The following is a 17,271-nucleotide window of genomic DNA, read 5'->3' on the forward strand; positions in this document are numbered from 1 at the left end:
GTAAAGTCATCAACTCATGATGTTGTGATTCTCACCCCCACCCTCCCCACCCCTTTCAGACTAACAGCGGAGCTGCTGCGCCTACTTTGTGCAGAGCCCCAGGTGAAAGAGCAGGTGAAGCTCTACGAGGGGATACCTGTCCTCCTTAGTCTGCTCCACTCCGACCACCTGAAGCTGCTCTGGAGCGTTGTCTGGATTCTGGTACAGGTTTGTGAGGACCCTGAGACCAGCGTGGAAATTCGCATTTGGGGAGGCATCAAACAGCTTCTTCATATTTTACGAGGGTGAGTCAGAGTGGGCTTTGGCCTACTTTGCCCTATTTGTTGAAGTCTGGGGACTCTGTGACGAGATGGCAGATTGGTGTGTGCTCACCTCGTTCCCTTCTGCTTTGGGGTTTCTTTGGTAATTCATGCCTTCCGCCGTCATCTATACTTGTCACAAGCATGTTCTACATCCATGTCAGGGGCATTCATCTTTTCAATTCCTTGGGGACCTGGATATATTTATCTTTGCATCACCAACCTCCAGTACAGTGCTGGGAATGTCGAAGGCCATCAATCTGCAAATATAGTGAAGGCTGAATGGAAATCCAGTAACCTAAAGAAAACCTTTGTCTTGTCACCTTTTCCTTGAATTAGTATACGCATTTTGTCATTCCAAGTATAATGATTAGTAATATTTTCCTAAAATGTTTGTGTGTGCACATATATTATTGTCTATAAAGAGAAAATAAAGCCTATATGAAAGGAGCAGGTGTATAATCCTTATTTTTCAAAGATGATATCATTAATCAAGTGGTTGCCATGTTACTAACTCTAGTCCAGTTCTCTACTTTTCTCTCAATGGTCCTCTAAGGTGGGCATCATCTCTCTTTTAAAAGTAGAATTCCAGTGACATTGTAAGTCAGGAGCATAGAGAATGGATAGTTTAGTTTCCAATTGAAATTCTCTAGAAGCATGTTGCAATCTAACTTCTGTATTTTCTGAATTAAATATATTAAAGTATTGAATAATAATATCTTGTGGTACCATCCATGGGAAGATTCTATTACCTAATGTTGTTTTAAAGTATAGTTCAGTTCTATGGGTGCTGAATCAAAGTTAAAAAAAATGAGTATGCATATTTGAACTGGATCATGTTTATGATCTGCAGTACATAAATAAAGCTCATTTTAATACAAGCAGAGGGACTTATCAATTTTCATATAACTAGATATTGTCAAATCAATATTGTTATGACTTTGTACTGGTTATGCTTCTAGGGATATTGCAGAACTGTGTGTTACCAACTTCATTTTCTCTGAGGGAACATTCAGAAGCATAAGAACAGACTGTAGACACATGAACAGTCGCTTTGTTAACAGTATCTGTCAATAACAATTACCTAAACAAAGAAAAAAATTTATAGACTGTTGGCAATCTACTTGCTTTATGAATGTGACATAAAGATATCAATACTTTATAGTATAAATTATAAGTCATTCATTAGTGCTGTGACATAATAAGCCAGCCCCTTGGTCAAAGTAATCACAATTGACAAAGGTTTTTTATTTAGGTTTGTAGCATGATGATGGTAATGATGATCATGGCGGTGGTTATATCTTTATTATTGGACAACCATACCTATTGCAATAGGTGTGGGTTGCCCTCTTGGAGAACAGCTATTTTCTTAAGAATAAAATGAAATTCTATAATAGTTAAGCAGAATTTCAAAGACAAAACCTGCCTTTTTCTCGTATAGAATTGAATCTAGCTTTTCTCTTTTGCTCAAGTCATAACTATCCTTGGTGAAAAAGAGGTCTTTCACATCTAAAGAATCATTTTCCAGTCCATTTTGATGGTGCAATGTTAGCAAACTTTTCCCTGGGATAATGACATATTTTACCTCTTATTCTATGTTAAATATGTGCTGGTGCTCTGGGAGAATTTATTACCCCAGCTGGATAAACAGTTTCCTTTTAGAGCTCGTTCCTGCCCCTGGGCTGACTGCAGCTGGCACTAGGGGTAAAGGTTGCCAAGCTGTCTTGTGGCTTGAGTATGAACACCACTGTTGTCAGGGCAGTTTCCGGGAAACTTTCTCATGCCTGTTCACCTGCCATCCCACACTCAAAGGCAGCTCCCAAAGGGCTCTCTTGTTCAGGTGAAGAGATCCCTACAATTTGAGTTTTAAGATAATAATGTTGACAGATAAGATCGCCACCTGTGATGTCCCTAGGCTCAGCTCCATTACCTTCCCCATGCTCATTACAGGGAGGACACTAGTGGACCCAGATGACATGAGAGGGAAGTCAAGGAAACTCCATCCATGTTACATTTAGGCACGGAGAAATCCAGGTGGAGTTGCTGCTATAAAAAAAAAAAAAATACATGGAAAAAAAATGGTAACTATGTAAAACAAAAGACAACAAAGCAGGCAAAAGACAGATGAAGAATCTATTATGGAAGAAAGTGCACAGAGTAAACAGAAAAGCGAATGCTTTATTTCATCAAGGACATTAAGCAGAGCATGAATTTATGAAATCAGATTAAAGATGAAACAAATTTTGGACACAAAAAGGGGAGAAGATTGCAGAGCCAGGAAAGAAAGCAAGGACTGAATAACACCTACAGAACCGACAAATTAACTAGATCACCAGAAAAAAAATAGAAATAGTAAAATGTAGGGTAAGCTTGGAAAAAATTACATATAATGCAGAAGAAAAAGACCAACGAATAAAAGAAATTAGAAAATGAATGATATGCCCAATAGAAGAAGACAGGTTTTCAACATGTGGATAATTGAGATCCTGGAAGTACAGAGTAAACTGAAAAGGGCCAAACTTTTCCAAGGTATGATAGAAGAGAACTTTCTTAAAATAAAGGAAGATTGAAAGTTCATGGAAAAAGAAAACAGAGAATAATCAAGACTAAGATGTATTCAGGTGAATCAACTCCAGGAAAATAGAAAATTCAAAAACAAAGGTGGCCATGTAGAGCAGTGGGGAGAGGACACTTTTCAATAAATAGTGAGGAATCAGTTTAGTAACCATAAAAAAAAAAAAAGATTCTTACCACACACCATACACAAAAATCAGCTCCAGGTGGATTGGAAAGTGAAACAATAATGATGCCTTCATGACATGAGGGAGGCAAAGATTTCTTAAATGTGACATAGAAAGGACTGACGGTGAAGGGAAATTGATAAATGGTCTGTGCATTAACTTTTCTTTTTCAGAGACAGAAATTTTGTTTCTGATCGCTCCTCCATCGGAAGCCTGTCCAGTGCAAATGCTGCAGGCCGAATTCAGCAGCTTCATTTATCAGAAGACTTGAGCCCTAGGGAAATACAAGAAAATACTTTCTCTCTTCAAGCAGGTGTTTATGTTTTATTATTTGATATGCTATAATTTACTATGTTGTATTATTATTCACTATTATAGATTAGTATAATAGTGTTAAGTAGGCACAATTTAGAAGTTTACAAAAATGTGAGGTGAAATCCACGTGGATGCTGGAAACTTCTTGGTCCCAGTGTTGGACTTGTAGATGAATGATTTAACAAATGTTTTCTTTGCCTTCTATGTTCTGAACCCAAAAAGAAATAAACTCAGAAGTCAGAGATAGGGAGACAAAACATTAGCTTTATTATGAGGGAAACTGGATTAGGGGATGCAGCTTGATCTGTGGCCGGAGTCATGCTTTCTAGAATTTTCTAGACCCCAGGGCACCTTACATAAGGGGGAATCTTCCGTGCACACACTTGTCTCACCAGGTGCAAGAGAATACCTTCCCCATGCTTCTTGAGCTCCAAAGAGAAGACAGAAAGATGCTGCCCTGTCTAGGATTTTCACATGCAAGCAGGAGCAGCAATGCATCAATGCTTTTTGGCAGGGCCACCTTGAGCAGTCATGCAGTTTGTGTCCTGCCTGGGGGCACCTGGCCTTTGGGACAAGTGGAGACACAGTGCAGTTGGTGCACTGTAGTGCTGAGTGCTGAGTGCTATTGGCCAAGTTGGGTGCCCCACAGCAGCGCACAGAAAGGGAGCAGAGAGGCGTGGTGTGGGCCAGCAGGAGACAGGGGCACTCTGAGGGGAAAGAGCAGACATTGCGGGAGAGGAAACAAGGGAGTGGGGAGTGGGAGAAGGCAGGCTTTCCTTGCTGTCTACTGTTTTCTCCTGAAGAATACAGAAGATATTTTTTCACAGATGTGTGAAAACAAGGACATAGGATCTCCTCCTCAAAGTGCCATTTCTGCTTACTCTAAAAGGACCCTGTCTCGATACAAAGTCTTGTGCTGGGGGTTTACTGTTTGAAGGCTCCCCAGAAATCTAATCCAGCAGAATCTCAGAGCTCTGAGTGTTTCTAGCAATCATTCAAAGAGTGGGTGAGATTGATAGTGATAGAATTCAGAAGAGCAGCTACTTAGATGTGGAATTATAGGGGAATGAATGCCTGAGAAGGGGCACAAGGAGCCTTTGAGAACTGGAAATATAGCCTACACATTCCTCTGGGTGGAGGATGGTTACAGGGCACACAGATATGTAATATCTCATTGAGCCATACACTTAAGATGTGTTTATGTTATACAGCTTATTCTATACCTGTATTAGTCCATTTTCACGCTGCTAAAGACATACCCAAGATAGGGCAATTGACAAAAAAAGACGTTTAATGGACTTACAGTTCCGCATGGTTGGGGAGGCCTCACAATCATGGTGGAAGGCAAGGAGAAGCAAGTCACATCTTACATGGATGATGGCAGGCAAGAGAGAGCTTGTGCAGGGAAACTAAGTGCACTTTCACGGGTTTACAAAAAAAAAAATTTAAAAACCATCAGATCTCAAGCAAGACTCATTCACTATCAGGAGAACAGCACAGGAAAGACCCGCCTCCATAATTCAGTCACCCCCCACTGAGTTCCTCCTGTGACATGTGAGAGTTGTGGGAGTTACAATTCAAGATTGAGATTTGGGTGGGGACACAGTCAAACTATATCATTTTGCTCTTGGCCCCTCCCAAATCGTATGTCCTTACATTTCAAAACCAGTCATACCTTCACAACAGTCCCCCAAAGTCTTAACTCATTTCAGCATTAACTCAGAAGTCCACAGTCCAACACCTGAGACAAGGCAAGTCCCTTGCCTGTGAGCCTGTAAAATCAAAAGCAAGTCAGTTACTTCCTAGATACAATGGGGTACAGGCATTGGATAAATACAGCTGTTCCAAATGGGAGAAACTGGCCAAAACAAAGGGGCTACAGTCCCCATGCAAGTCCAAAATCCAGCAGGGCAGTCAAATCTTAAAGCTCCAAAATGATCTCCTTTGACTCCATGTCTTGCATCTGGGTCACACTGATGCTATAAATGGATTCCCATGATCTTGGGCAGCTCTACCCTGTGGCTATGCGAGGTACAGCTTCCCTCTTGGCTGCTTTCATGGGTTGATGTTGAGTGTCTTTGGCTTTTCCAGGCACACAGTGCACACTGTCAGTGAATCTACCATTCCAGGGTCTGGAGGACAGTGGCCTGCTTCTTACAGCTCCACTAGGCAGTGCCCCAGCAGGGACTCTGTGTGGGGACTCTGACCCCACATTTCCCTTCTGAATTGCTGTAGCAGATGTTCTCCATGAGAACTCCGCCCCTTCAGCAAACTTCTGCCTGGGCATCCAGGCATTTCCATACATCCTCTGAAATCTAGGCAGAGGTTCCCAAACCTCAATTCTTGACTTTTGTGTACATGCAGGCTCAACACCACATGGAAGCTGCCAAGCCTTGGGACTTCCACCCTCTGAAGAAACAGCCTGAGCTGTACCCTGGCCCCTTTTAGTCATGACTGAAATGGCTGGGATGCAGGGCACCAAGTCCCTAGACTGCACACAGCAGAGGGACCCTGGGTCCAGTCCATGAAACCAATTTTTCCTCCTAAACCTTCAGGCCTGTGATGGGAGGGACTGCCGTAAAGGTCTCTGACATGCCCTGAATAAATTTTCCCCATTATTTTGGGGAATAACAGTTGGCTCATTACTTATGCAAATTTCTGCAGCTGGCTTGAATTTCTCTTCAGAAAATGGGATTTTCTTTTCTATTGCATTGTCAGACTGCACATTTTCCAAACTTTTATGCTGTATTCCTCTTCTAAAATTCAATGCCTTTAACACATTCAAGTCACCTCTTGAATGCTTTGCTGCTTAGAAATTTCTTCTGCCAGATACCCTAAACTATTTCTCTCAAGTTCAAAGTTCCATCAGATATCTAGGGCAGGGGCAAAATGCCGCCAGTCTCTTTGCTAAAACATAACAAGAGTCACCATTGCTCCAGTTCCCAACAATTTGCTCATCTCCATCTGAGACCACCTCAGCCTGGATTTTGTTGTCCGTATCATTATCAGCATTTGGTCAAAGCCATTCAACAAGTCTCTAGGGAGTTCCAAACTTTCCCACATTTTCCTGTCATTTTGTGAGCCCTCCAAATTGTTCCAACATCTGCCTGTTACCCAGTTCCAAAGTCGCTTTCAAATTTTCTGTTATCTTTTCAGCAAAGCCCCACTCTACTGGTACCAATTTACTGTATTAGTCCATTTTCATGCTGGGCAATTTCCAAAAGAAAGAGGTTTAATGGACTTACAGTTCCACATGGCTGGAGAGGCCTCACAATCATGGCGGAAGACAAGGAGGAGCAAATCTCATCTTAAGTGGATGGCAGCAGGCAAAGAGAGGGCTTGTGCAGGGAAACTCCCATTTTTAAAACCATCAAATCTTGTGAGACTCATTCACTATCATGAAAACAGTGCAGGAAAGACCCACCCCCATAATTCAATCACTTCACACCAGGTTCCTCCCATGACACGTGGGAATTGTGAGAACTACAATTCATGATGAGATTTGGGTGGGGACACAGCCAAACCATATCAATACCTAAATAAAAATGGAAAATAAAAATTAAAAACATAAAGGGTTAAGAGTAGGGTTTGAGTTTTGACTCCACCCTCATTGATGGCTATATGGCCTTGGGCAAGTTCCTTAACTTCTCCAAGCTTCAGTTTTGCTTATGTAAAATGGTGATGATAATCATGATATCAGTGATAGAAGATCATTGTGAGAATTCTATGGGAATATATGTAAAATCTTTAGCACACTAAAATGGAATTATCCTTTATAGGAGCTCTGTGCTATAGAGTCTGGCATACTTCTGAGAGCACAAGTATTTCAGTGCAAAATGCCACCAAAGGCTGCCACAGTGGCTGTCAGGAGGCAAGAGTGGTGCTGTTTAGGGCTGGGGATTTAATGTCTGGCAGACTGGAGCTGCACTCCTGATCGTTTCCACTTACTGGTTGTGTGGCCTAGTCTAGTAACTCTTTGAAACTGTTTTCTCACCACTAACACTGGTAATCATAGTGCATACTCTTATTATAAGGATTGAATTGGATAATATATTTAAAGCATTCTTTTATTTATCAACCATTATAGATATATTTGTTGAGCACCTGCTGAGTGCCAGGGCATGTGTTGGGCACTGGGGATTGCAATGAAATGGACAGATACAGTACTTGCCTCCTGGTACACAGTAAGTTCTCAATAAATGGCTGCTGTGGAATAGATGTGTACAGGAAATACATGGAGAGGAGAATTAGAAGCCATTACAAGTCAACTTCTCTTCTTCCAGAGCTGTGCCAGAAGGAAAATTAGTGTTTCTTGAGGAGTTACTTTGCTAACAAGCATAGCAAAATAATAAAAATACCCTGTGGAGCAAGAGTATTCATGTGAAAGTGTATTTATTGCAATGATGCACACTATGCATTTGATTGTTTTCATTCCAGCCTGCTGTGCTGCCCTCACTGAGCTGGTGCTCAATGACACCAATGCCCACCAGGTGGTTCAGGTGAGAGCACTCCTTCTCAAGGTCAGGTCTCCGTAACCATTCATAATCAACTCACCTTGTGGTGCAGTCTGTATCCCAGAGCATAGGTTTTGGGATCCCATCATGTGATTTAAAAACTATTTTAACGTTTCTCATTTCACTAATAGAGTTCCACTTTATATTTTGTCCTTCCTCCTTTAACTCACTTGACTTAAAAAGGACCGACATGTGGTTAATTGATGTTTCTTCATTATGTTATGTGCAGTACTTTTTATTTTATCTTTCTAAAAGGGATACTCTGAATTGCTTTAATTCTGGGCATGTAGAATACCATAAGGTAAGGACAGCGGTAATTTTGATTAAACCTATGCATCAGATTATTAAGTTAGAGATGATGATTGAGACACAGCAAACAAAATATTTATTGCCAAGAAACTGACTTTGCAAAGTATCATCCACTAATTAATCTACTGTATGTACAGCTATATATACATGTTTGTGTATGTATATATACACATAAATATAAATTAATATCTATATAAATAAATATACACACGTATATGTACAACCCTTGTATGGGCTTCTATTGCAAAAGTTACCTCCTACTTAGTGAATTTTACAGAGAAAACCTTTTGACTGTGTCAATATGATATCCAACTTCAAAATACATGCATGTTAGTAAGGGATCAGCTCATCACTGATTAAATTAGGACATGAGAGAAACTCAGCAGATCGGCGGGTAGTTGATAAAGCAGGGCATTTGGAGTTGGCCAGGCTGCGGTTTAATTCCTGGAATTATTATTTCTTGGCTTGGCTTCTAAAAAAATAATGTATCTGCTGTAAGTATTGCTTTTCTCACGTATAAAACAAGGAAATTATAGACTAATTTCACAGAGTTGTTACAGAGATTAGATGCGATAGAGCAAATAAGGCTCTTTGCAGTTATAATATGAATGCCTGCATACAGTAAAGATTAGTACATTATGTATTTACTAGATAATAGAAAAGTGGCTGTAAGGTATTATTATTTGTTCATTCCTTCATGTATATATTTCAATTAAAAAATCTAGAAAGATGTCAAGATTATAATAAAGACATAAATTAATAACTGAAATATAATGTCTCCCTTTACATTTGTGGTAATTAAGGATATAAATAAATATTAAAGATATAATTCTAAGATATTGGGACACCTTTACTCTGTCCCTTTTTAATCTCTCATTCTTTGTTTTTAAGGTATTTGAATCACTTTATGTTTATGTACTTTATAATAATCTTGACTCTCCACAGACAGTTGGAATTTTAAGATTGTAGTTGCACTCTTTGGTGTTTAAAAGTGTTATGTTGACATTTTAAATATTGTTCTGTAATGTTTACTTCAAGGTCCAAAGTTATACTAACATTTCTTCTTTGATACTAATTTTTGAGATTGTTGATTTGCCTCTTTATGCTTGTGTATCACTACAGTGTTGTCACTCATAGTATGACCCCTTTATTCTTTCAGGAAAATGGTGTATATACAATAGCAAAATTAATTTTACCAAATAAGCAAAAGAATGCAGCAAAAACTAATCTATTACAGGTAATAAACATGTCTGTTGTCCTGCAATATCAAGTTATTGAAACCTGGGGTAACTTTGGTAAAATGATCTATGATTTTTAGAATGTTTAGGTTAGTACTGGTCCCCGTACTGACTATGGGGGAAAAATACCTGGCGAGGAAGATTGGCATGGCATGGCATCAAATAATATTAAAACAATGCAGAAGGCTGAACAGTGGTTTCTCTGTGTGGGAGAATTAGGTGATTTATTTAGGTGTTTCTTTGCTTATCAATAAGTTCTATTTTTTTAAAAAAATATTCATTCCTTATGTATCAGAATATAACAACAGGGGAAAATTATTTGCCATCACGGATCTTGACGGATGGGAAGGGACTTGCCAAGTGGATAAGGGGATATTGGGTGGGGCACCAGTGGCATCTGCTGCAGGGTGGAAGGACATTCTATGCAAGGGAACAGCGCGCACCAAGTGTGAAAGCTGTGAGCTTAGAGTGTGCTGAGGGGAGGGGGAGCTGATCAGTGGGGCTGGGGTGTGTGGTTGCGGGAGGCAGTGCTCCAGGAGATGAGGCCTCACATGTAAGAAAGGGAAGCAGTTATGCAGGTTCTAAGTTCATTTTTGAGGAGTGGGTATTGGGGGAGCTGAGGGGAGGGGGAGCTGCTCAGTGGAACTGGGGCGTGTGGTTTGGGAAGGCAGTGCTCCAGGAGATGAGGCCTCACATGTAAGAAAGGGGAACAGTTATGCAGGTTCTAAGTTCATTTTTGAGGAGTGGGTATTGGCAGAGTGGGGGCAGAGGGCAGTGTCCCTAAGGTCAAAATTTGATTTAAAGTTAGTCTTTGCAATACTTGTAGCTCATCTTTTCTTTTCCCCCCAAGTCATTTTGAAAAGGAAGAAAGAAACAACCTTTGTCTCCAATCTGATTTAAGAGTTATCATCCAAAATGATGGCCAAACCCAGCAGACTCTTTGGGGATCTCTGTGCTGGCGAGCAGGGGTTTTTGGAGAGCTGCCAGGGAAGGTGCAGGCATGGGACGATTTCTTCAGTGCATCACAGATGTATGACACTGTGCTGGTAAACAGATGAAGACAAACCCATCCTGCAGATACATTTTGTGAAGCCAGTAGAGGGTTTTTTAGAATTCCAGATGAAGGACTTTTGAGGAGTACGCATGCTCTCCCTTTCTCACAGTCTCCCCTGCTCTCACCTGGCTCCTTCATGTCATTTTGTTGCCGGCCCCACCTCTCTGGGCAATTTGTTTGGGACACTTCTGTATTCAGATCACTGATTTTAGGAATTGATCCCAGATTTGATTCAGCAGACCCTGATCAATCCAATGGTGGCCTATTGTGCAGGCACAGCTGCAGGCTGGGCACACTCTTTTTTCTCAGTTCTGCAACATGTCAGATGTTTATTTTTCCTAGCTAAAGCCTCACAGGCCTCTTTCTGAGCATTCTAGGGAGTTACTGTAGATTGTTCTATTTGGGGAATGCTTAAGACTCTTTACTCAGGAGACCAATTTGTCAAGTTTGAGTCCAGTGTGCCTGTGACTATTTTTATATGTCATCATTTCTAGTGTTTATTTTCTCACAGAAACCATATAAATATTGAGGTATACATAGCAGGCTAGAAACAAAATAAACCTTGAGCTCCTGGAAATCTTCAGACGTTTGGTTTTCTCAGCATTGGAATTTTATTTCTTGTCTCTGTACTCATTTTGTACTTTCTAGAAAGAAATGAATGACGAGTACCGAGTGAAGCAAGGCCAATATTCCCAGCGTTCTACAACATAAACACTTTGTAAATACGGGAATGACCCCAGGTGCTGGTGTTTTTTTGTTTTCCCTTATAAGCTTTGGCTCCAACCTGGACCAGCCACTTACAATAAAGTCACGTTAATGTTTACTTCCTGTTAATTCTTTCCTGAAAATGTTTTCATTTGCTGAGCTACCATTTAAGAATCACATATCCTTTTGTTTTCTAGTGTTATGCTTTCAGAGCCTTGAGATTTCTCTTCAGTATGGAAAGAAACAGACCACTCTTTAAAAGGTATGAGGTTAGAGAAATATAAGTGATCATTCGATTTAGGAGCTCATTAGATTGAACTGTTTTCACATACTTGGCTTAGATGCAACAGTAGAAAAATAACACATCAGTATGCAAACCATGTGTCTTCAGATTTCTTATTTCACAGATATAAGTGAGCTATTGTAGTGATTCAGTATCCAGCCACACTGAATATTAACAGAATGATGATGAAAGAGCATAAATCGCCGTATCAATACAACTCTCCTTAATTACATGCGACCACTATAATTTTAGTTTTCTTTTTGATAATTAAAGATGTTGACATTTTTAAAAGATGGTATTAAAATATGAGCTTGTTTTTTCCAGCTAGAAATTTGAAAATCGATCTGGGAATTTCCCTTTAGTCAAAGGGAATTTAATCAAAGGGAAAACAAACTTTTTCTGTGTGTCTTTGATAGTGTAGGAGCTCATTTGAAGGGGAGGCTGGACGTTCTGGCGTCAAGATACCACATTGGTGAGCCTGACCGAAAGGCCACCATTTTGGGAAGCAAACACTGGTGCCCTCAGTGGTGTTCTGCACACCATTTAGTTGGGTGGGTTAGCCAAAATCATAGGCCCAAGTTTTCACTAACATCTTGTTAAGAAGGCAGAATAGGCATAAAATATTGAGTTAATATAGTGTTTTTTTGTTCAGAAAGCATGGAGCATCACTTTTTGGCCTTTTGGCTGACATCAAGTACAGAAAGCATGGAGCATTTTATGTTGTTACTTTATTTTTATACGATGCTTGGATTTAGAGGAAAATAAAGTAAAATTAGTTCTTTTTTTTTTTTTTTTTTTTTGACAGAGTCTCATTCTGTTGCTTCTCCTGCCTCAGCCTCCTGAGTACCTGGGACTACAGGCATGCACCACCACACCTGGCTAATTTTTGTATTTTCAGTAGAGGCGGGTTTTCACCATGTTGGCCAGGCTGGTCTTGAACTCCTGACCTCAGGTGATCCACCCACCTCGGCCTCCCAAAGTGTTGGGATTACAGGCGTGAGCCACTGCGCCCAGCTACTTATTCTTTATGCTCTTTCATTTCAAAGCTCTAAACCATCCCTTTTAGTGAACTCAAATATTTAAAAGTGAGCCCTGGAAACCAGTGTCTTGGGAATGGTGAATGAATCTCCTTATTTGTTTTATTTTTCATACCAGTATTTTTATTTTCATGGAACTTTAATTTAAAAGTTAGATTAGTATTTACTTCTTACTAAAATCTGAGTCAAATGACATTTGTGGAAGTGCTCCACACCCCCCAAAAAAACACCCAATAAATGTTTCCTTCTAATATATTCAATACCTATACCCCCAAATATCTTACAAATAAGATTTTTGTATAATCTGTATCATATCTAATTTTAAATTATGGTAAAAATATTAACATGCCATCTACCTTCTTAAAATTTTAAGTGTACAGTGTTGTTAACTGTAAGCACAAGGTTGTACAGCAGATCTCTAGAACTTTCTTCTCCATTTGTTTTTTTCTTACCCCACAGAAACTGTAAATAGTGTATTTTTTTAAGGTAAGTTGGAGAATATTGTTTCTCCAACTTTGTTGATAACCAAAAGAAGTTAAATTTGTTTCGTGTAATTAATCAGTGAGCGAGCTGCATTCAAAAGGGAAGTAATGGGCCGGGCACGGTGGCTCACGCCTGTAATCCCAGCAAGGGATTGGGAGGCCAAGACGGGCGGATCACGAGGTCAGCAGATCGAGACCATCCTGGCTTAACATGGTGAAAACTCGTCTCTACTAAAAATACAAAAAATTAGCCAGGCGAGGTGGCAGGCGCCTGTAGTCCCAGCTACTCGGGAGGCTGAGGCGGGAGAGTGGCGTGAACCCGGGAGGTGGAGTTTGCAGTGAGCTGAGATCACGCCACTGCACTCCAGCCTGGGCGACAGAGCAAGACTCCATCTCAAAAAAAAAAAAAAAAAAAAGGGAAGTAATGATCAACAGTGTCTAAGTCCTACGATAAGTGTGTGTAATTTTCTCTGTAGAGTTTTCCCCACAGACTTGTTTGAGATCTTCATTGACATAGGACATTATGTACGTGATATCAGTGCTTATGAAGAATTGGTATCCAAGTTGAATTTATTAGTGGTAAGTCCTGAGTTTTCAATATTTTGGCAGGCTGCTATGTAGTTAGGATGGAATTTATCACAGAAACCCATTTCCTTTTTATATTTTGATTAGGAGGATGAACTGAAGCAAATTGCTGAAAATATTGAAAGCATTAATCAGAACAAAGCTCCTTCGAAATATATAGGCAACTATGCGATTTTGGATCATCTTGGAAGTGGAGCTTTTGGCTGTGTTTACAAGGTGACTTTCCCCTTGGGGAACATTTCTGATACTCCCAACCAAACAGGATGTCACACTTGCACACCGATATTCAATTGAATTGGAACTCTTGTCATTGAAAAATAGCAAACAAATAGATATGAAAATTAGAATGATTGTTTTTGTCAAACAGAGATAGCCACACTAATATTGTTTTAGCTGTAAGCTCTAGAAATCGGCCACTGACTTTTTAAGACAAAAGGCATCATTAATCTGTCACAAAAATATTCAAAAAAGCTTCTCCCAATGCATGATGCAATCTCTAAATTGTAAAATGCTACTAAATATTACAGATTGACCCAGGGGATACCAGTGTTTTGAGCTGAGCTTAATGTAAATACAGCTGGAACTTTAAATGCTCTGTGACTTATTTATATGACTTAGTTACTCACGTGACTTTGTTAGCCTATCTCTTTCTTCCCCTTTCTACCTTCTACTTCTTTACCCTGTTCCTTTTTTTTTGTTGTTGTTGTTCTTTATTTTAGGTTAGAAAGCGTAGTGGTCAAAATCTTTTAGCAATGAAAGAGGTCAATTTACATAACCCAGCATTTGGAAAGGATAAGAAAGATCGAGACAGCAGCGTAAGGAATATTGTTTCTGAATTAACAATAATTAAAGAGCAGGTAAATGTTTTTCTTGTTTCTGAAGATGTTTTTCTTAAATACATATCATTGCAAGAAAGTAGAGTTGTGGTGTTCTTGTCTATGATGCTTATGAACTAGTTCCACATGAAATAATTGACATTGAAGCAGTGATATTTTTGCCAGCTTTTCCCCTAAGGCTTGACACTGAAGCATAAAACACTGTCTGGAGTTTATATCAGGGTCATGGATGCAAAACAATTGGATTTACAGTACAGAATGCATCATATATGAGAAATCCTTTTCTTTTCATTGTGAGCATATCTATTATTTTCTCATTATATTTTAGGATATTTGGTTACTTAGTTACATACATAGAAATATGACTGTTTCTTGACTTTTGCCAAATGGAACCAAGCTGTTAACATTCCTCAAATATGGCTTATAAAATCTAGAGTGTAGATTTTCAAGATGGGTTATTATTTATTGGCATGAGCAGAACACTCTGACATAATGTAACAGCTCAATTAACTCTCATTATGAAAGTTTGTTTGAGGAGGAAGAATAAACATTTCAAAGAGAAATGGGATTTCTTTGTGTGATCCAAGAACACATTGGTTTCTTTTTCAGCCTTCCTTGTTTGCACATTCATTATGAATACTGTTCATTTATAATTCCTGTGGTGCACTGTCAGCTTCGCTGCTTTCGTCCTCCACTAGTCACATTTGCATAGCATTTGTGTTGGGATGTAACAAATTCCATGAACATGGAGACCTTTATTCATAGAAATTGATAGTTCTACTCCAGTGTATACATTATAGTAAATATTATCGTTAATTGTTTATTTTATAGTTGATTTTATTACTAATAGACCAGACTTTAAAAAGTTTGTTCATGTGTTTGTGTGGTCATCTAGCCTTCCACAGTGTGCTCTTTCATTGTAGCAAAAGGCTAGAACAGGGCTTTTGGACTAAGCCAGTCCAGTGTTTTCATCTGGACCCAAATATGGTTTTAGTCCTTACGGGTGAGCCAGGTCCAGAATATGGTTCTGGTTGGTTACCTGGTCACATATTGTTTAAGATCTGCTGGCCGCTTGCTAGTTGATGAAGTAGATTATTTGTTTTAGCATGTTTCCTGAGAAAAGAAACTGTTAGACTAGGATTAGATAGGAGGCCTATGCTTGGGCTTTGAGGTGACTCAAACTTACTCTCTCACTAGAGGATCAAACTGATGGAAAGGATGGTAACATTGAGTCCTTAAAGGAGGAGGTAGTGGCAGGCAGAAGCAAAACAAATGGGGCTAGAATGGGAGAGTAAATTAAGATTAACCTGCATTAACAAAGAGGATCCCAAATGCAGGTGCTTAAAAAGAGGACTCACAGTACAGTGGGTTCTTTCCCTTTCACGGAACAATCCCGAAGTGAGTAAACCGTGTTGGAGGTGTTCTCTGCTCCATGCGATCATTTGGGGATGCAGGCTTTTTTCTCTCTTCTTGTGCTGTTACCTCCTAGTGCATTGTCTTCATCTGTGTGGTTGAAACTGCCATAGCCATGCTCACATCCAAGGTGGGATGAGGAGGAGCATGGAGGGCTATTCCCAAGGTTTAGAGTTCACACAGGAAGCACACATGCTTCCTCTCATATTCCACAGGTCAGAGCTGAGTGGTAACCTCACCCCCAGCTTCAAGGGAGGCTGAGAAGTCTTCTCTAACTGGGAAGCCATGTCCAGCTACAACTGCACTGCAATGAGACAGCAGGTTTTTGGTGGACAGCTAGCAATCTTCCTGCAAAAAGACTTGCAGAAAGACCAAAAAGAGATGCAAGCAAGCCATTTGTTGATGTGATGGTGACTGTTCTAAGATAAATTTTATCTAGAAACTCAAATTATAAGCAAAAACTACAAAAATATTAGCATTCTTCTAGAAAATGACCTTTTAAAAATTAAAACATTAGAAATTCCACTAACATTCTTAACTTATATCAAAGAGAAATTTCACCAGACACTTTTTAAAAATGGTGAGGAAGACGTTATTCAATACTATGGCAATAGAAGTCAAACTGTTGTAATAGAGGAGAGAGATTGAACCCAACTCTGAATTCGAGGACCGGACAGCGGAGGACTCAGAGCCAATGGTCAGGGTGAAGGGGGTCAGTGGACGGAAGTTTACTAAGAGGAACTTGGTTAGATATCAAGGGTGAGTGGATGGGAAACTTAATTGGAGGTCAAGGGTGGGAGATTTTTCCATAAACTGACTTAGCAGGATATAAGTTGCTAAAACTGACAGACCAAGGATGAGGCCTAGTCATGAAGAGGACTCAGAGGAGTCTGACTAAAGCTTGGTTAAGTAGGAAGTCCTTGTCAACTGTTATTATGATTTAAAATGAGTTAACTCTTAGATTATGTCATTTTGCTACTAATCATTTTGGAGAGCATAGAAAGACAGAAATAGTGTAAATAGACACAAACTTTACATAAATATTTATATCGTAGAGAGAGGTAAAGAACAATGAATATTTGTAGTCAACAGAAGCTACCTCATTTCACTTTTCTCCTTTATACAGTCTGTGTGTGGGGTTGTGACAAGGCATGCTAAAGGAATTCTTAAGATTCCTTCTACCTCTATAGTTCTCTTGGTTAAGTTAGATAGTAAAGTTAGGTGATAGAACGTTTTAAATTTTATTTAATAAAGCTATATAGGATTACTATTTTCAGATCAGTTTATAAGCAACAAGTTTTTAAAAATCACAATCTCAGTTCAATGATATCTTGAAGTGCTTAGCTTTGTAAATAAATATAATTTCTTTGTAGTTTTCAAATATGAAGTCCAACTAAGTAGTCAGTGAAAAAACTTGTATTTTGAAGCAGTGCAATACATGTTTGTTATTTATTTTCTTA

General features: G+C 39.4%; 1 protein-coding gene across 10 annotated transcripts in view; it reads left to right on the plus strand.

Moving 5' to 3' along the window:
* NEK10 (NIMA related kinase 10) overlaps positions 1-17,271 on the plus strand; it is a 271,626-nt gene that overhangs the window by 66,998 nt on the left and 187,357 nt on the right. For all 10 annotated transcript variants that reach the window (XM_065539836.2, XM_065539837.2, XM_065539838.2 and 7 more), the window contains 8 exons: positions 60-284; positions 3,214-3,353; positions 7,793-7,854; positions 9,338-9,415; positions 11,373-11,437; positions 13,454-13,556; positions 13,650-13,778; positions 14,282-14,419. In XM_065539836.2, coding sequence (XP_065395908.1) covers positions 60-284; positions 3,214-3,353; positions 7,793-7,854; positions 9,338-9,415; positions 11,373-11,437; positions 13,454-13,556; positions 13,650-13,778; positions 14,282-14,419 — 940 coding nt within the window. The remainder of the gene's footprint in view (positions 1-59; positions 285-3,213; positions 3,354-7,792; positions 7,855-9,337; positions 9,416-11,372; positions 11,438-13,453; positions 13,557-13,649; positions 13,779-14,281; positions 14,420-17,271) is intronic.

The sequence above is a fragment of the Macaca fascicularis genome, chromosome 2 (assembly GCF_037993035.2).
Source record: "Macaca fascicularis isolate 582-1 chromosome 2, T2T-MFA8v1.1".
NCBI classification, from domain to species: Eukaryota; Metazoa; Chordata; class Mammalia; order Primates; family Cercopithecidae; genus Macaca; species Macaca fascicularis.